Source organism: Protopterus annectens, chromosome 10.part0 (genome assembly GCF_019279795.1).
Source record: "Protopterus annectens isolate FY-2018-M chromosome 10.part0, PAN1.0, whole genome shotgun sequence".
Taxonomy (NCBI): domain Eukaryota; kingdom Metazoa; phylum Chordata; order Ceratodontiformes; family Protopteridae; genus Protopterus; species Protopterus annectens.
Window position 1 is genome coordinate 596,875,935 of NC_056744.1, and position 20,528 is coordinate 596,896,462.

The following is a 20,528-nucleotide window of genomic DNA, read 5'->3' on the forward strand; positions in this document are numbered from 1 at the left end:
GTACCATTGTAGTTTCCTCATATGCAGTCTGGCATATGGAATGAGTAGAATGCAGGAGGCCATGAACCTTAGAGCTTGCAGTATTTTCCTTGCAGATAACTGGGATCTGGTGGCTAGTTGAGAGAAGTAACCTGTCAGGTAGGCTTGTTTTTCTGGAGTAAGGAATGACATCTGGGATGCTGCGTCCAGGCTTGCACCTAGGAATACATTTTTTTGTGTGGGGACTAGTTTTGATTTCTTTTTGATGATGGTATACCCCAGGGAGGCCAGGAGGTCCTTTACAAAGGTCAGGTGCTTTTCCTGACTGTCTGCCTGAATCAGGGAATCATCTAAGTAGGGGTAAATTTGAATATTTCTTTGTCTCCAAAAAGAAATGGCTGGAGCTAGGCATTTTGTGAAAACTCTGGGAGCAGTGGACAAGTCAAAGGAAAGCACAGAAAACTGAAAGTGCATGGAACTGCCCTGAAACGTAGATATTTCCTGCAATATTCCCTGACTGAGATGTGTATGTAGGCCTCTTTTAGGTCTAGGGTGGCTAACCAAGCATCCTTGAAAAGCATAGGAAGAAGGTGCTGGAGGGTGAGCATTTTCAGTTTTGGTATCACCAGAAAGGTGTTTAGAATAAATAGAGCGAGGATTGGGTGCCAGGTGCCCTCTTTTCTGGGTACCAGGAAGAGTCTGGAATAGAAACCTTGGCCTATCTGGTCTGCAAGAACATGCTGTATTGCCCTCGTGGAGAGCAGGGAATGGACGTGCTTTTTGGCTTCTGCCCACTGGTTTGGAGGAAGATCTGGGAACCCTTTTGGGGTTAGCAGTGTGTGGAAATAAAATTTGTATCCCTGGGACACTATGTTGAGGACCCATCGGTCGTTGGTAATAGAGGCCCAGTTGTTTGCATGGAAGGAGAGTTTCCCTTCTAGGGGCACAAGCAGGTAGGCAGAGGTAAGGGGTGGAGGTGTAAAGTCATTGTGAGTTCTTACCATAAGGGTGTGGCTTAGCACTCCCTGTTTTTGAAGAGAAGGAACTCCACTGTTTAGATCTTTGCATTCCCTAGGACTGCTGTCTGGGGGGTCTGCTTTCCTTGGGTCTTGGCTGAGCTGGCCTGGAGGGGGTCGGAAAGGACCAGTGCTTGGAGGGGCAATGCCTACTGTACCTCAGAGGCTGGACCTGTAAAAAGTCTAACTGTCTGAATAGATTTAGCTTTTTCTTCCATCTTTTTAAGACCTCTTCTGCCTTGGTGCCAAACAAATTGTCTTTGTTCAATGGTGCGTCCAATAATTTTGATTTGACATGGTCTGGCAAGGTCTGTTCCTTAATCCAAGTATGCCTTCTAAGGACAGAATCAGTGACTGCTGCCCTGCACGAAGGGCATCAAAGCCACACTGCAAGGTGTGCTTAGTAACTTGGCTTGTAGAATGCATAAGCTCTTGTAATTCTTTATTTTCTGCACAAGCAAGAAAGGAAGATATTTTTTTTGTTTGAGGAGTTCCATGGTATGCTGCTGATATTTCAGCATGTGGAACTGACAATTTAGTGCTCTAACAGCAAGACTTGCAGAGGTGTATACTTTTTTACCCCATCTGTCTAAAGCTCGAGAATCCCTGTCTGAGGGTTGGGATTCTTAGCTGAGGTTTCTTTAATTCCTTTAGGTCCTTGGGAGATGACCTCTGGGTCAGCAGTACGATTTTTGAAAAGGAATTTGTGAGAGTTAGGGACTCTGTAGTACCGGTCAGGTTTCCTGGGAGCAGGAAGAAGGGTGTCAGGAGTCAAACTGGATTCCATAAAATCATCCTCCACAACATCCAGGACAGGAGGAATGGCTAAAGGTCTGTGCTGTGGTAAATCTAACAATTCCCTGAGTCTCTTGTTTGACTGACGGTAGTCCTGACATTCCCATTGGAAATGCTCTCTTAAAGTATGTAGGGTTTCACCAAATGAAAAATCCTTGGGAGGAGAGGCAGAAGGAATGGATTCCTCTGCATCAGAATCCTCATAAGCAGGGAGGAGTTGCATGTCTTCATATTCAGAAACCTCATAGTCATCAAACTCCTGTTCAGATAAAACTACTGGGAACAAGTCTCTCTCTCTTTTAGAAGGGGTAGCCTAGCATCCCTTAATAAGCATAATATGGTCTTCCGCCATTTTAAACATTTGAGATTGAGGCATGGAAGCAGGTGCCTGAGCTTGGGTCGTCGTTTTTTAGGCATAGTTTGCAGCCTCGGCCTTAGAAACTCGGTAGTTTTAAAAAGAACTGAAGATGCGAAAGAAGTCGTTGGTTTGTGTCGAGTATCGGTAGTATGAATAACTTCCTCAGAAGCTGGTGCCTGCTCAGCAGCTCCGGACCCATCCAAGGTAGAGACATCCCCAGGATCCTTAGTCGAAGAAGAGTCTCGTAGCATACCGGACTCCAAACATGTCTCGTAGCAGCCTGCGAATCCATAGAAGCGGGCATCAGGGGCTGCGAAAGCGCCTCACTGAGGACCTGAGAACTGATTACGAGTTTAACAGAAGCATCACCGTTAGTTTTGGATCTGTGTGGTCTGTCTCTGTCTTTATCCTTACTTTTTTTGAAAGATCGTTAGTCGGATGGCTTACCAAAGCCATATCGCAATACGAGGACTGAGAGCGAAAATATTTAGCTACAATAAAGGACCGACGACATATAGTTCTGGCGTTGAACAAAGCACAAAAGCGATAGCGAGGGACGTCGTGGTCTGGGGCTAAACAGGTGACACAGTAAGAATGGAATTCTCGGTGTGCTACTTGCTTTCCACAGGCAAGACAATTGTTACCTTTTTCTGACATCGGTTAGAGCAAGAAAAAAGTATCCCCAATGGGGTACTTAGCTTTAGAAGACTTCAACTTCAATTCAGAAATAAAAACTCAGGTAGCGGTCGACCGGAACTCATGAGAGCTGCTTCGGGCTCCTCGGCAAGAAAGACTGATGTAATGGCGCTGGCTGCCTGACTTTATACTACTGACGACCTGACATCAGTCCTGGAGCTACAGCAACCGACGCTGAAATACTAAGCCTCTGGTATTCGGGCCAACTAAGGGCTACCCCTGGCAGGATAACCCAAGTGTGATGACTGCAACAGTGAAACACGAAGAACATCTGATCTGTTATGCAAAGATTTCACATTTGTGAGATGACAGAAATCAAGTTTTTGACACATATCAAAAGCTACGCTTCTCTATTCTGGGCTCTCAAGGGGAAAAAGGCGAATTATCTCAGTTTGGGGAATCATTACACCTTCAAAGGACATAAGAACAGAGCTTTGAGGACATCAGATCTTTGGGTAACACTAAAATAAGGCTCCTTACAAATAAGAGAGCACTGGGCTTAGAATGAAGAAATAGAAGTCTCAGTCATAAAATGCAAGCCATAAGAAGGGACTGTATTTTTAACTTGGGGTCTCAGCTGAAAGATGCCACTCGAACTATTCTGAAAAACCTGTGCTGGTTACTAGACTAAAGTCTGCTAGATCAGAAAAAGCCAAAAAATAAAGAAACTCAGAACTATATACCTTAATCACACAGTAGTTCAGATCTAATCTTAAGACATGTCTGAGGTAAACCTATCCATCTTGTGTCAAAGAGAACTGATTTAAAGCATGTTCCACAAACAAAAAGGAGAAACACTTTCACTGGGGATTGTATGACTCATGACAGATTCCTTTCTGACAAGCAAATCATCAAGTGGTAAAAGGACAGCCTGTCACATGGCTGTTCTGGGTTGGCAATGCTCAAGGTCACATTTTGTGAAAGATGACTAATTGCCATGAAGCCTGAGTGGCACTGAAGCATGTTCAATATTTATAAGGACTTTTACTGCACTATGTAAAAGGACCTTATCAGATTGCAAGTCCTGACACTGAAAAATAAAATTCCAACAGAAAATAAACTTTGAAGATCATTTTTATTCCTTAAAAGCATTGGGAGGGGGACAGCCCCCTGCACTCAACACTTTGGGAGGAGTACTGATGTCATACTCCAGTTGCCAACACTAGTTTTTAAAAAGGTTGCTGTATCCTGGAGTAGGGTGAATACTCCTATATAGCTCAGACTTAGTACACACTCCTTAACATTCACATTTACAGTTCTGTTCTTAGTATTGTAATTACTCATCTTGGAATTGCAACAGATACCCCATCCTGACTACCTGACTAATAAGAATCTCACTGTAAAATGTGGATCCTTTTTCCTGAGCTTTTTTTTGTGCAGTGGAAAGTCAGAGAGATAACCCATTCAATATACACAGATACCTATAGCTGTAGTCATGAGAGCAGGGTTGATTGCTTCAGAATTATATTAGCCTACATGGATATTAAATTTGGAAATATCAGAATCAGTTTCTTGGGTTTATACTAATCTTATTGCTAAAGAGCCATAAGATATTTACCCACATAATCCAAGTGAATCTTATAATGTTATTATAACATTTCATCTGAACAGAAGATAATTCACATTAATACCAAGAAAATGTGGAGCTATCCATCCAATCATTAAGGCTAGCTTGGAATGTAGAAAGAGAAACTTTATTTTCCAGGAAAGCCCAATGGAAACAAACACCTCTTTCCAGGGGCAGTGCAAGAACAATGTCTTAAATGACTTGCTCAAAGTCACACATTTTCCAAGTGGAAGTTCAGGGAATCAAACCCAGGACTACACAATGAAACTCATTAGCTGCTCGTAACACTAACCATCTATGCTAAACTGCTGGACTAGATAGCAGAGATCATCAGTGAACCCCTGGATACTGGGAAGTGTAAAACACAGACCTTAACCACTGAACCCTACACTGAGTCACGTTTCTAAACCACTTTCCTGCCTTATATATCAGCCAGAAATGGAGTTAGTCCACATCAGAACAGCAGTTAAGGGATTTAAGTGTCAAGTAACTGCAATGTAGTTAAAGACTTTGCTTAGTACAGCAAACATGTCTATGGTGAATGCCTGCAGATTTTTCTTCAAAGTTTTAGTTTCTAAAATCCCAAAATATAACAAGTCTAACAAATTACTACTTTTTGTTAGCAAATGTATACATCTAGATATTACTGGCCGAGAACTTTGTCATTATTTTAATATGAATATAATCAGGGGGCATGTAATTTAATAAGGTCAAGAACCCCAACATTTTTGTACACACCCTAATGCACCCAGTTCTGAAATATGACATCACATTTTGGCATCTTGTTAAAAATATATAAGAGCAAATATGTCCAATGTTAAAGTCAAATAACGATTTTGGAAAAAGAATTCAACAAACTAATAGATTAGAGTATTTTAATCTTTACTCCATTGCTTATCATTAATGTAGGTAAACCATGTGCAAAGTATATAAAGCTAACAAAGATAAACTATTCCTTTTCATTTCTTTACAATGGGCTTTGTTTTATTTAAATACAAAGTCCGTAACATTAACTTTGTATCCTTCACAGTGCTATTCAGAGAGCTTCCCAATTACGGATTATTCCATGGTTTACAGCAATAACTTGCACTCTTTTAAAAAAGGACATGCTGGACAATTTTTGGTAGTGAACAAATTCATAACACAAGATATGTTGTAGGATAATCTGGCCTACGGTCACTTGGTCCTTTCTAAACTATGTAGTGTCACTAAAGAAGAGCATGTAAAAATTACTGTCATTTAATTAACACAAAAGTAATACTGTGCTTTAAAACAAAGCAACAGGGAAAACATTTATAAGAGCATTAGTATAGGCTCAATTTACAACATAAATGAAGTAAATTATTACAATTTGAACCCTACATGCATTTATAATGATTAATTTGTTGAATATCAGCTTCACTACTACAATACAATGGCCAGACTAAAAGACATGAAATAAGAAACTGGATAGTTAGGTTAAGTACCTACCTGCAGTGAACAGTGATTGGTCCATCTTGTCCAAACTGTTCTTTTGTTTTATGTACCTGCCCAATAAAATCAATGAATCCTTCTCCTGTTTTTGGAACCCCTTGCTCAGGCCAGTCTGTGAACTGGAATTGACGGATTGTCCTGGACTGACCATCCTACCAATGACAGGAAAGAAAAAAAGTCACTTACATGAAGACAGCAAGAAGTAATATAAGAAAAAAGCAATAACCTGAAAATAGAATATACACTGCCTACACATTAGCATCCACAAATATACACTGTGAAGATGGTTATCACAAGGTCAGATCCTATTTATAAATCTCTGCCTTTTGCAATGTTCCCTCCTCCACACTAGTGGAAATAACAATACAGACATTTTTTGTTTGTTCTCTGTTTAAGTATTCTTCAACTGTACTCTGCTCAGGAGGTTATCTTCTTGCAATCATGACTAATGTGTGATGCAAATTTTTTCCAGTGCTATCCTGCATATCCACTATGATACTCTTAGCTACTAAGTTTACCCTGCTTTCCAAAATGAAAGAACATCATCACCCTGATATCTTGCATTTTTTGGATTCTATTATTTTTCTGAGAGACCTAGGCCACTGTCAACACAATATCAATGAAAAAGAAGTACAAGGAATGCAACTGAACTTTCTTCCCTTCTGAAAGATTTTCAGTAAAAGGGCTAATCCTCAAAACAGGCAAGTCACTCAAAATATACTAAATGAGGTCCACTGTCAGATGATTTTCCAACAACCGTTTACTGCCTTTGCAAGTCCCTTCTTAAATTGTATAGAAGGGCCTCAGGTACTATATAATGAGAAACATCTCATCCCAGCTAAGTTAATTTCTCCCAATTTACAGTAGCCTTATTAACATCCATTCTGCCAGTGACAACTACTCAACTCAATATGCCTGAGTTTTTGAAGTTTCTGTTGCTACCTATATCGTCAATGTCTATACTGAACAAAAATGAAAATCTCACTAACAGCTTCATACTACATACATTTTAATCTGAGAAATTAATTTGTTTGGATGGTATTACCTCAAAGATGAGAAAAGCCAACTGAAATTACATTGGAACCCCTACACGTCAGTCTTAATATATTACACATCCTTAGCAGATTATCTATTTTTATACTGACTCTGAAGAAGTTGAGGTATAGCTTCTTTTCACCGATGATGAGTAAGAATGGAAGGTAGGCAACAATCCACAAAAGATGAGTGCTAGAATGATGGAATATTTATTTCTCTCATTCTCTACACTTCATGTCCAGTGGGTGTAACTTTCCATGGTAAAAAGGTTCCCCACTCCTCTTCAAGGCAGCACGTTTAGGACTTCTTGAATACACGGACTCTATGCACCTCTTCTAACTTACCTCTTCTTATTAACAACTTTGGCTGAAAGGACATTTAAAATGTTAAGTATGCCACCTGACACAGGAAAGCTGTTCTTTGTGCTCCAAAATAACCTAATCATCACTGATGCTTCCCAAGGGATCAGTCATCCTTTCAAACAACCCCCCCCCCTTCCATGACCTCTCAATAGCCTGTTTATTTACTTATTTATTCATTCATTGACATTTGATTACCAGGAAAGTCCAACTGGGTAGAAGCCCATTTTCAGCAGAGGCCAGGGGAGAAAATCTCCAAATTATTACAAAACATTTTAAAAACAATAATTTTACAATCTTCAAAAATAAAACAAAAAAAATCTTCAGCTTAAATTATAACAAATCAGACAGAATATAAAAGCATTGGCTAAGAATCAATAGAAGGTATATGACAATAATTTAATATTGAGGGAAAAATACAAATAGGAATTGCAATATGTATATTTAGAGAGAAAGTCAGGGAAGACAAATTAGATAGCAGTAAGGGTACACGTGAAAAAAGGAGAGTAAGGAGGTATAAGGAATGAAAAGGTACTTGTTCACATTTAGGGATCTAGTTTATCCTGGTTTAGAGTGAGAACAAAGCCAGATTTTGGCTAGGAAGTCTTTCAGTGTGGTTTTCAAAGATGGGAGGGAGGGTATGGACCTGACGGATAATTACTTATACTATCCTGAAACCAAAGTATGAATAAGGTGTCCTCAGTGGAATTTCTACACTGCAATGAATGGCATGACATTTACTCTGCAGCAAAGTTAAGGCACAAGGATAGGTGTGCATCAGCAAGTATTCAAACAAGTTACACCTAAGCAACCAGACTCAGAATTGTTACCTTAAATACAGAAATGTCAGACACTCAAAACACACAGAAGAGGCTTACAACTATTCCCTTAATGAAATGAACTTACAATGTTGTGCTGAGAAAGCACTAGGTAACATGATCTAAACTGTTCTCAGGACATTCAAGCAACACACTCTCAACTCCCTCTTTTTTACGACTTCAAGAATGGAAAAAGGAAGACTTCTAGATTTAAAAAAAAGAAAAACATAGATTTGACATCACTTAAGATCTCCAGGCAGCAACTCAGGAAGACGTACCCCCCAAAGGAAACTATCTCTAATGATATCCCAGTACATCATCAGTCTCACAGCTCACAATGTGCATGGTTAGCTTCCTCCTAAGCCACCAAAATGAGTTAGTTAGGGGCTGGATTTCCATCATGAAAAGCAGTGGCAAGCCATTATTGGAAGACACAGAGACTCTTACAGCAAGTAAACAAAGTCTGGAGGAAACTTCATTTGTAGCTCAAATAACTTCCATTCAACTCAAATTCAAATGATAATTTAAATCCAGAACCCCACTCAGCAAAAAATGTTCTAGTAGGGATACCAGAAAGTAGAACTTCAAGCACTTATTCCAAGTTCTTCCTGCTCTTCCACACAGAAGACATTAGTTCAAGTTTGCATTTAAAGATTTCAAAATATGTGTGCGCAATACAAGTATGTTTGAATGTTGCTATGCAAACTCATTTTTCCTTCATAATAAAGGAGGATATGTCTGCTTGCTCAACATGTGAAACATTAAACTGCAAATTATGATTTATTCAGTAGACTGGAATGTTCTTAAAGTCAGACTGCAAGTTTTTTTTCTTTTAGTATCAAGTGAGTGCAGCTTGGATTACTTCTGCATTTTTAACTTTACAAACTGCAAATTAAAGAACCATCATCATATAAATTAACATACATGCTCCAATACTTGGACAAATGCCAGTTATTAACACTATCCAGAGATCTGCTCATCAGAAATAATTCCTTAACCTACAGCAATTTTAGATATATGAAATCAAGATCAATTTCCTGAAATCATCTCCCATGTTGTCAAAGAAAATTTACTGTAAGCCTTGTTCTTGATGTACCAAGGCAAATCATTGCATGACCCAGAAATGACCTACTGCCTCAGGCAACAACTAAACAAACTGCTGAGTTCTAAGATAATTTTTAGAAAAAATGCTGCAGGGTGCCAGAATACATACTGGCTGCAGAGCAGCTGTGTTTCCAGCATGACTTCATGACAGCAACCCAATGGACCATTAGGACTAAGTGAAGTCAATACCGATGCAGTCTTGATGATTCAGTCCCAGTGAATGCCAGTCTTTAAAAAGAAATGACTGGTGGATGCTGTGATGATAGGAGGTATTGCCAGCTATGCCAGGAGAAGTGGGTGGGGCAGTGGATGTGTAACACATGCCAGCACAGCTAGCTGGTGTTTTGTAAAAATTATATGTCACTTGTGCATCAAACTGATTTGTAGAGATGCTTGTGTTGAAAAATGTATTTGCAAAGTTGCTAGTGTTAAAATGTACCAACAATGTGCTCTGCTGGAAATAAAAGAAATGTACATGCATTATTGTAACTGTTTAAATGCATATGTTTTAACAGAGGATACTGGAAAGTAAGAGGTTAATCTCAAACTTAAAAATAGAAAAGACATTAAATACTGGGCGTAGTCCACAAAGATGTTATCTCACGGTTTTGAATGAAGCCAGAGACTCAGTGTCTGTAAGTATGGATTATTAGCTCCTGTAGGAAGAAGGGAAGAGCTTTATGGTTTTATGACTTCCAGCAGCTGCACCAGATCTGAGCAAAGCTCTATCTGTGTGCATGGTAAAACATAGGTGCTAAAATCATGGCAGCTTCTAGTATTGGTAAGTGTGGGAAAGAGAGTCAGATGACCAGATGCGATCTCATTGTGTAATCAACTCTGAAATAATATTTAGATATTATTTTGAGAAGTTTCTCAGTCAGATTAGGCAGTCTGTTCTTGGAACCTGGCAAAGGAGGAAGACGACTCACCCACTTCATCTTGCCTTCCACTAGTAAGTGACCAGGGACTAGTATTCTTTAGATTAGTCAGGAAAATGTAATGAGAATAGCTGAGTGTGTTTTTTTCTGCAACTGTGTGAATATTTATGGGCTGGTTACTTTTAATATTTCCTGTGATTGAAACTCTGGTGTTTACTGTAAATAGATATTTAGTATCTTCATGGTCTTTTATTCATTATCATTAAATATATTTAAACTTTTCATTGTAGCTGGTCCTTTTAGGGAATATTTAAGCGTTGAGAGTATTTGCATATATCTGGGGATAACTGTGGCCAGTCCTGAAAGCCTGGCTGTTTGGTCAACATTACCATTTGTTTCAATATTAACTTCACTCAGCATAATTGGATACCCTTTTAACAGCCTTACAATAACTGAATGGTGGCAGTGAAACTACCTTATTGTCCTGGCAAAGTTGGTAGAGCGGGTAATCTGTGCCAGCCTTTCCCAGGTGTGCCTGTGTGTGCATGTTTGAAAATTAAATATCAAAGTGTGTGCGTGTCAACTACAAGGAGCAGGGACACGAAGCACTGGTTTCACAGAGATGGTGTTGAACACAGCTGTGTCAGTGGATAGTCTTACTGGGGACCTGGGGAGAAAGAGATATACAGAAATAAAAACCTGGGCTGACTGTGTTCCCTTTGTGCTCTTAAGGGAAACTGCGCTTGATGCAGAGAGGTCTGCATCTGGAAATACTGAGAGCATCCATTTGTATTCTAAGTGAACATCCCTCTCCAGTGTCAGTGGTGAGGATTGAGGCTCCTTGATTACTGGCCCAGAGTGGAGACATCGCAGATGCAATCTCCCTATTTCCAGAATGGTGGTTGCCTTTACTTAAAGTACTCCCATACAGTTCATCATGAAGGTTACCTCCCTGACAGTATCAAATACACATCTCTGACCCAACAAAGCCTCTGGATCCAAGACAAAACCTTCTTCCTACTTTCCATGCCAACATTCTGGAGACAGGAGCAGCTAAGCATGCCCTGGGCCCTGCCACTATAAACTACAACCATCAAGTCCCTGATAAACACAGAAATATCAGTGGCCTATTTCTACAAACAATTGGAGACTCAGAATTATCTGCTATGCTTGCAAGTAGTGACAGACTTGGACTTGATTTCACTCAGTGGAGGAGTGTATTTCATACATGAGTAAATCCTTCCAGGGATCCCGAAGTTGTTCTGTATCTAAGTAATGAATGAAAAGTCCTACACAGTTTCATTCAAGCAGTACTGCTATCCTGAGGGCAAATATGAGCATATTTGATAACACTGAAAATGAAAAACATCTACATTTCTGGTGAACCAAGACCTTAATTTTAATGCTACATGAACTGTCCCTCTCTTAATGAAACAATTTTTATTCCTTCCTTCCTGAAATATTCTAGTCCTGATTAAATCCAACAGCAACAAGACCCAGAAGATTATGCTGGTTCGCTACATGAAGAGATAAACTTCTGGAATCAAGACATGTTAATGGACAGTCACTGACTTTAAGGTATACTGCAAGGCGGCGATGCTTACAATGTTATAGGGGCTACTGGACCCAATCCATCAATTTGGAAGGAAAACCATCCTAATACAATGTTTGGGAGGGATCAAAGGGATATATATTCCATTAAGTGCCAGAAGGTTGCATAGGACAAAGTGCAGAAAGGACTACGGAGATGGAACTAATGAAGTTGATAAAAAAATACATATATAATTGAAAGAAACAAATGCACTGACTTGGTTGAACAATCAAAATCTTATAGAAATTTTACAAAAATGGAGGTTTCAAGCAGCAAAAACTTCCAAAATGTCTGTAGAGGGATTAACATAACTGGGATCAGTTAATTATGGGAGGAAGAATAATGACATGGGAACAATATGTAGACAAGGGTGCAAACTATGTTATAAACATTGAATTGCTTAATAACTTTTATAGGTAAGCTGACGGATTGAAATTGTACAGACACAAAAGGGATTAAAATGGTTTTTGGCAGATAGAAAACAGGCAAGAACATTTAGGCATAAAGGGAGTCAATTAAGTAAATTATATAAAATGCTAAAAGAATAAGTGGCACATAAGACAAATACATTTAGAATTATTTGGGAGGATAATTACTACAAGTACTCCTGTAGCTTTGTAAGATCATTATCCAAGTCTCCGGACTTGCTACAAAAGCAATGAAATTTAGATTTTTTGGTTGAAAAATGACAAACATTTTTATAGGAAAAAGGGGTGGGTGGATTTGTTGGAGAAGTAATACTGATTTAATACATAAATTTTGGCAATGGCCTATGTTAGATGAGTTTAAGGGGGTGGGGTGAGGAGGGGGGTACAGAACTTTTTAATGTTATTTGGCGTGGGAAAGTGGTAATCACATCACCTCTCCAGATGATTAGTTTGGATGAAGTACAGGGAATTGTGAAAGGGAAAAGAGCGTTGCTGAATTTACTTCTAACTGTGAATAAAGGAATCACCAGAATGTAGAAAAGAAGAGGAATAATGGCACAAACATGTAAAACAAATTGGGAAGAAGATAAAAAGAAATGGAACTTTCATCATCAAATGTCAAGATACAAGAAACAAAATGAAACGGATGGCTTGGACATTTCAAGCAGAAGGGAATCTGAGGAACAAGTAATTTTAGGCTATATTATACTACACTATTGTATTTATTAGTTTTTAAAGTTCTGATAATAGTGTTAAACTTCTATGACAAATGCATATAAACTATCATAAAGTACAATGTGTTCCAAATGAATGCTTGTTTTTGAGAAATACTATTGAGTAATAAGGACTGTTTCGTAATGCTGTTAGTCAATTAGTTGCAGCAATAAAATGCAAGTTAAAGAGATGTCAACAGAAGAGTTTTACCATGAGTCACATGAACAAGACAGGCCAAAATCTGTACACTGCTGAAATGCAAGACGCAGCTGACAAAACTGATATGACCAAGTAAAATACTTAAAAACAGTCCAAGTAGTAGTAGATGTACAGCAGGAAAACCCATGTTTAGGTGTAGTGTAAACATCTACATACAGAGAATACACACAAATACTTATGATACAGCACATACAGGAAATCGTAATGACATCAAAAATCACCCACATCACAATGCAGTACTGTTACAATGAAGGATAAATTCAGAAGCAGCTTTAAAGGTACACATTGTCTATTATAGTAAAGAACCACAGTATGTGTGATATGCATCTTTTTGCTTTTCAATATTTTTTTTCAGGTTAGAAATGGTCTTCCCTACCATGGATTGATAACACACAGTACAGGCAAAGAGAACGAAAGAGGGAGTGATAAGTGAAAGCCCCAGCTTTTCACTGAATCCTGAATAGAAGCTGCTATTAAGAAGAGATAATTAGTAGGCCATATAAAGCACTACATTACAACTGTAATAATCAATCAGAGGAGGTCAGAAAAGATTGGGAAGACAAAAAGAAAGGCAATTTATAAAACAAATCATCTAATGTTTCCAAGTAAGCAACAAAGTCCAGAAGCTTTTGGATTTTCCTTGGATATGTTTGCACAGGTATACTTGTACCCTGAATAGACTTCAGAGATTTTTTCAAGTATATATCAAATGTCAGAGGTGTGATGAGGAGAACACAGGGAGGTAATTGGGGGCATGTCTTTTGGGAATGTAACAAGTTGGCAGATTTTTAAAAATTGCATACAGAGTAATTTAGTAGAAATATTGAGGGTGGATGTTAACTAAGGGAATGACTCTTTTTTGGGCTGCAAGAGTGGATCTGAATTGCCTACACATAGTGAGATCTCACTAAGTTTAATCTCATTGGCTACAAAAAAAGAAATTGCTAGAAAATGAAAATCAAACTCTGAGCCAACTGCAGCTGGAGTACTGAATATTGTAAAGGATAACTAGAAGCTGGATCTTTAAAAAAGGGAAGGAGCAAATTATATGGAAATAATTGAATTTATGATAACAATGTGTGTAGAATAATGTTCAAAAGGAGGAGTGAGGTATAAGAGAAGGCAGGAACTGAGCAATTTATGTAATGGTGTGGTGAATGATAATTGTTAAAAAAATATGTAAAATGCATGAAAATGATTAAAAGTGCTACTATGGTTTATTTTATTTTCTATTTATGTATGTATGAAGATTTAATAAAGGTGCTTAACACAAAAGTTGTAATTTTCTTCGGCCTCCTACCTTTTTTAAGTACAAGTGGTCATACCTCCCAACTGTACCAAATTATGGGGTCCAAATAATGGGGTGCCACGATTCCCGGGTGGCACCCCTTCATTTCCGAATTTCCCAGCGCTTCATTTTAAAAATTTTATTTCCTGACTTTTTGAGCTGATGTCATCACATGTGCGATGACATCAGCAGCCTGCCAGCCTGTCAGAATTGAGCTGAATATGCATGTATTTCCAGCTGCCATGAGACTGGAATCTATGCTGCTCCTAGATGCTCCATTTACGAAGCTGTCTACAGGGAAGAGAAGAGCTTCATCCTGCTGTCTACGAGTGTCTACAGAACGAGCCATTTTGTTGCTTGCCCTGGTAGGGCAAGAGGTGTGTGTACAGACAACTTGAGTTTTTGAATGACAGCAGTGTGTGTTTGTGTGTGTGTGAGAGAGAAAATGCCTCAGACTGAATGTACCTGGTGGCTACAGAAGGTACACTCAGGCTCAAACCTTGTACCCTGGGTACAGGTGACAAAAAGCCTAAAGCCCCTACCCACCACCCCTTCTATAAAACTTTCCAGATTTATACCTCATATTTTTGTTCTGTTCCTCATAAGATCTGTGGTTTTCTGGATTTCAGTGAAGGATTTAATTCACTAAATAATGACAGGCATTTGAATTTCAGACTTCATATTCTTCAGAAAAGAAATGGGAAACACCAAACCTTTTATTCTAGTAATTAAGATCAGCATGGCTGTATTTCCCCCTTATTGGCTTTGTCCAGTTTTTTTTCTGCTAAGTTTACAAGTTCAGAAAAGAAACAGTAACACCAAACCTTTTATTCTAGCAATTTTCTAAGTTTATACGATCAGTATGGCTGTATTCCCCCATTATTGGCTTTGTCCAGTTTTTTTTTTTGTGCTAGGTGTTTTAAGATCAGTATGACTGTATTCCCCCATTACTGGCTTTGTCCAGTTTTTTTGTCCTAAGAGGTTGAAAGCTATGGTGAGAAGTGAGAACTGAATTCATTAAATGACAGCCATTTAAGTTTTAGTCTTCCTATTGTTCAGGAAACTGCTGATTTGGCATAGTGGCATGTTGCTCTGACTGTAGTGCACAGGGTCCTGGGTTCAAGACTTGGCACTGAAATGCATGGTGGTAACAACATTTTATTCTAGCAACTTTCCAAAATTATACAAGCAATGTTTAAAATGTGCCCCTGGGTTTTGAGCTTTTGCCCCCCCCCCCCAATAAATTTTGGCTTTTTCCAGATTTCATGTGCTGCGAATTTGAGAGATATAGTTGAGCGTCAACTAGATTTTACAAGGAGCTGAGAACTTCAGGAAAAGAGAAGTTTAGTGTTGCTTATGCTAAGTCTGCTTGCATTCTTAACATTATAACAGGTTAAATACTTGTTTTTGATGTAGAAGGCTGTGGGTTCTATTCCCACAGTATGTAGATGCATTCCTGATACTGTACTGTGGTGTTGTACTTTTAAAGGGGTGGGTGTAACAAGTCAAGGGTGTAGCTACAGATACAACAGACTTGGACTAAAAATTGGAAGTCTTAAAACACGCAGTTTACATAGTTTATTTTGTTGTGCATTTACAGCTATTGAGTTGGTCTGATAACACAAATCAGAGAAAGTCAAGCAAAAAACTGAAACTGAAAATAAGTTCGAGAAGCTATGCAAGATGCGCAAGGCTTATACTACTGTCATTATATATATATATATATATATAAATATATAAAATATAAAGAATATATAAATATACACTTTTATGATGGAAATGTTCTGAATTGGGCAGTTTTGTCATTATTGGTTCATGCATTTTGTTTTGCTGCCTACTGGAAAAATGTTCAAACAATAAATTTAAAATGCACTCCAAGTCTAACAAGTGTGCTGTGTTAGACAAGGAATATAATTTAATAAAGTCAGGAAGGTGTATCGAAGAACACGTGTAGGTTTCTTAAGGGGCCTATGGTTTGAAAACAGCCCAAAGGTAATCTTTATCCACCACAACTGGCCAGATGCATTTTCTTTGGATGTGGTGTGGGATTCAATGCTGTTTCAATGAATGTGAGTTTCAAGGGCAGAGAAGTTTTAATGCTATGTCTGTTTTCATTGTGAGACAGTACTGATTTGTTTAGCAGATGACTATTAGTGTTTGTGCATTGTGCTATAAAATGTAAAAATAAAATTCAAATAATCATTTTAGAAGTAAAGCAGTATGCACATTAGTGTTAATGGTAAATGGGGTGAAATAGCCAGGTAATGGGACATTGGAATGGCTGCAAGAGGGCTCTGGTGCCATATTTTGGCTGTCTGTTCTTCAGTTTGCAGTTGAAAGTTGGTATCCCACAATTCCACTGGAGTGGGTGAAGTTACGTAATTATATATGCAAATTTTATTTTAATCAGCATACAACTTTGTACCTATTTTTCATGGGCCTTGTCCAGATTTTTGATGTTTCCAGGTTGAGAAGGTATGCAAGTGGTACAAAAAAGCAACAAGGAAGTGAAAATTCTGCATGTGCTCTCCCTGACATCTGCCACAGCTTAGCAAATTAAAAAATAGCAAAAGGTCGGACCGTGGAAATCAAAGACTAACAGACTGACATTGCCACTTTTACATATCTCAACTTCCAGAAAGGTCAAAATAAAGACCTCAACAAATCAGCCAAATGGGGTGTATAAGAAAAGGTCTGCTCTCCAGTAGACAGGTTTGCCTATTTATTGCTTCCTTGTGTACATTTGTGTGGCAAAAACTATTTTTGCTTAGACATTTTCCTCTATTAAACCAACATTATTTCAGCTGCCTGCTAACTGATTTTTACAATACTTGCTGCATTAAATGTGCTACTTAACTTTTCTTTTATATACTCTTGATACTGGGTGCTGTTTGCGGAAAACGTCCCTATATACAATTTCCAAATATAACAGTATGCTATGCTGTACTTGTTAAAGTGCTTACTGTAGTACATTAGTTGTCTTTGACCCCCCCCCAATCTTTCCTGCGCCCTAGAAGTTCAAAAGTAACTGTACCTGTGGAGGTACTGAAAGATCCCAACACTTCAGCAGATACTCTGCATTTTAGTTACTGCAAAATTACTACAGATATTAATACAGAAAGTAACAGTAAGATCTACCATTGTCAATGCATTTCTCCTGAAAACTATTCAAGCCAAAATAATCAAGCCTGCATTACTACATAATCATTTAAGAAATTTAACAGCAACCTCAATACTTTATTAAGTTTTGCAGCACTTAAGAGAGTTTAATGAAGTATTTCACTGTGTTAATATTTTGTATTTCATTATATTTTCTACTAGGAAACATGGGATCAAGAATATTAAAAACCATGAAGACAAAATTTTTGCTTTTCTCTACTTCCAGGCACACTCTCCATTTTATCTAAACATGCAACATTTCATTATAATAAGTTTCCAGAATGAAGAAGCCTTGCTTCCGATTAGTGTCACTTCTGAATTACCAAGATATATACTGAACTATATTTTGTTAAAAGCTAATAATGTTGCTGGAGTATGCCATTACAGTAAGCAATGGATGGGGTAATTTTGCTTATGCCTTCTCCCATTTGTCTTTTTCAAGTATTTTGCCTAATTACGGGGAACAGATTTTATGACCATTTGTCTCCAGATGCCTGCTAATTATATGCAAATCACTTTACAGCTTTGTTATTTAAGTAAAAAAGCAGTTAATTTATGGGTGAGACCCTCTGGAGGAAAAGAATCTATGCAAAACTGTTTTAGCAGTTTATACATGAAGAATAGCAATTCTACTAAGTTGTTCGTTTAAAACCACATGCCACTGATAAATTCTAGAAATAAATATATGCATGTCTTAATCACACAGCTAGGAATGCAGATGCTGTGAATTTTTTATTAACGCTGACAAGAAAACAACTTTGATGACTTGTCAATTAAGGAACATGTGACTCCTATCCATCTACAAAGTCAGCTTTCATTCCACAGTAACTGCAATTCTGTGCTCAATAAATGACTTCAAAGAGCTTGAAAAGTCTTTCTATGGTGCATAAAATAACCATACATGAGCATTAACATTTTTTCATCAACAATTTTATTAAGTGCAATATTGTGTTTAAATACTATAAATGTCAATAATTCATTTGTCAAAATAAAATAACATGCACAAGAATACATAGCATACAATAAAATTTCTCAATGAATGTAGATAATGGAATTAACTGAAAATAAATATTACATTTTATGAGATTAAGATTTTATCCTGTGTTTGGACTAATGTAGTCTCTCAGCAGCATATGCAAATGTGTGCAGGAGAAAAATGGCAGCTGCAAAATTACTACAAACAAAAAATAAAATAAATTATGAACGTATTATTTTCCCTTTAACGGACATTTTGTTCCCTACTGCCCGCCTGCATAGATTCTTTCCTGTTTTCCACTGAAGATCATGTTCATTCTTAAGCATGGTTACTTCCCCTTACTCTCAACTACTAAATCTCCTTGCCTGTACATCCACCCATCCATGAGGTTCAACACTGTCCTTTGGGAATTCTTTTCACCTTGAAGCCACAGTACACATGCAGGAGGAAGGAGTTCACACGTCCATTCTACAAACTCTTTCCTTTGAGCATAATCTGAAAGATCTGAGAGAGCAAGAACATGTCATGATATCACAATGCTTTCACTACCTACTAGCCACCTACTGAGCAGTACTGTTAGTCTCGGTGTGTAAGGCAAAGGACTGCTGTACTGTCCAACCTTCCCTAAAACACACAGTTGCTGTGCTACTAATTAGGTTCTCAATTCTTCTCAAAAGTCATACTTCTGGGAACTTGAACATATTCCCAAACAAAGCTGCCAGTACCTCATATAGAAAGTTACAAGTGCTGCACTACTTAACAGGCCTTTCTGAACTGCTGTGTGAATTCAAATGGTGAAATTTGTGAAATGTACACATTTTTTGACTTTTAAATATAGGAACTGTTTTACACAAACTCACAGGGGAATATCATTAAACAAAGACAGACTGTGCTCCTAATTAGAACCCTATCACCACATCCAACTTGCAACTGCTTTGCAGGCATTAACCATAGTACACTGCCATATCTACTCCATCAAAACAAAATGTTGAGACGGTGTCTGACCATGGATGATTGGTCACTTGCTTTGCAAAGGGCTGCCACTTTGTGATAAACTTTACACTCCTTGATGTGTCTTACGTTGGGCATAATCTGGAAGAAGTCTAGCAGTACACAAACAAAACATTATCCTGAATAGCCACCCCACAAGTATTGCAAAACTGGCAGAAAGAGTAAATGAAAAACAATTTACCATAAAGCATAAGCACACAAGCAGTCTGAAAAAATGCAGTGAAGAGCATCCATCCACATCCATAACCCAGTTTCCCATTTTTGTGTTGATCTAAGGTTACAGCAGCAACAAATAAAAAAGTTTGGTGTACCTGGCCTCCCACTGCTTTTAAATACAAATTGTGTTAACAATAAGCAGCATGGTGTTTATCCATGAAAGTAAGCTTTTATCTAATTTATAAATATTTAAATAGAAAAGGCCACTGATGGCAAAGCATATCTCTGACAATGAAATAGCTAATAACTGTCATTAGAAAAGTATGTAACAAAAGACCTAGCTTCTGGTCTGTACTTATTCAACAACTATGTCATCATGTTGGGTCATCTGGTTCACTGCTACCTAAATAAAATCCTGCTTGACTTTCAAGCTTGTCACCTGCCATTTATCAATTTACTCCATCTCTTTAACAAAACAAAAGAGCAAGTCTGGGAACTGCAGTTAAGTCTTCTTACCCGTGCATCTGTAACTTTGAACTCTCGCAAGATGTACTGTGGCATATTGTACTCTGCCATGGGATCCACCACAAAGTACTGATAGCGAGCTGAGCGTTCGGCTGGCCAGTACTGATGGCACTTTTCCTAATCAATATCAAACATAATAGCAAATAGTTAGTAAACGATGGCAAGAAACTGCGTTCTGCAAGCATGTGGTCATTTGCAAACATGAACAGAGAACATTAATTACCATGATGGCATTCAGTGAAAAGCTCTTTTCGCTAGATCTGTCTGAAAATGCACACAAGAAAAATTACTACGTTTGCCAGAATGCTGAAAGAATCCAGCATTAAAAAAAAAAAAAAAAAAAAAAAAGATTCTCACCAAATGATTTGTGCAGTAATATTTTA

The 20,528-nt window shown here is 38.0% G+C and overlaps 1 protein-coding gene across 18 annotated transcripts in view; it reads right to left on the bottom strand.

Moving 5' to 3' along the window:
• Nucleotides 1-20,528, bottom strand: part of PTPRF (protein tyrosine phosphatase receptor type F) — a 3,404,399-nt gene that overhangs the window by 22,869 nt on the left and 3,361,002 nt on the right. For all 18 annotated transcript variants that reach the window (XM_044085436.1, XM_044085429.1, XM_044085440.1 and 15 more), the window contains 2 exons: nucleotides 20,137-20,262; nucleotides 5,882-6,036 (listed from right to left, as the gene is read on the bottom strand). In XM_044085436.1, the coding sequence (XP_043941371.1) occupies nucleotides 5,882-6,036; nucleotides 20,137-20,262 (281 nt within the window). The remainder of the gene's footprint in view (nucleotides 1-5,881; nucleotides 6,037-20,136; nucleotides 20,263-20,528) is intronic.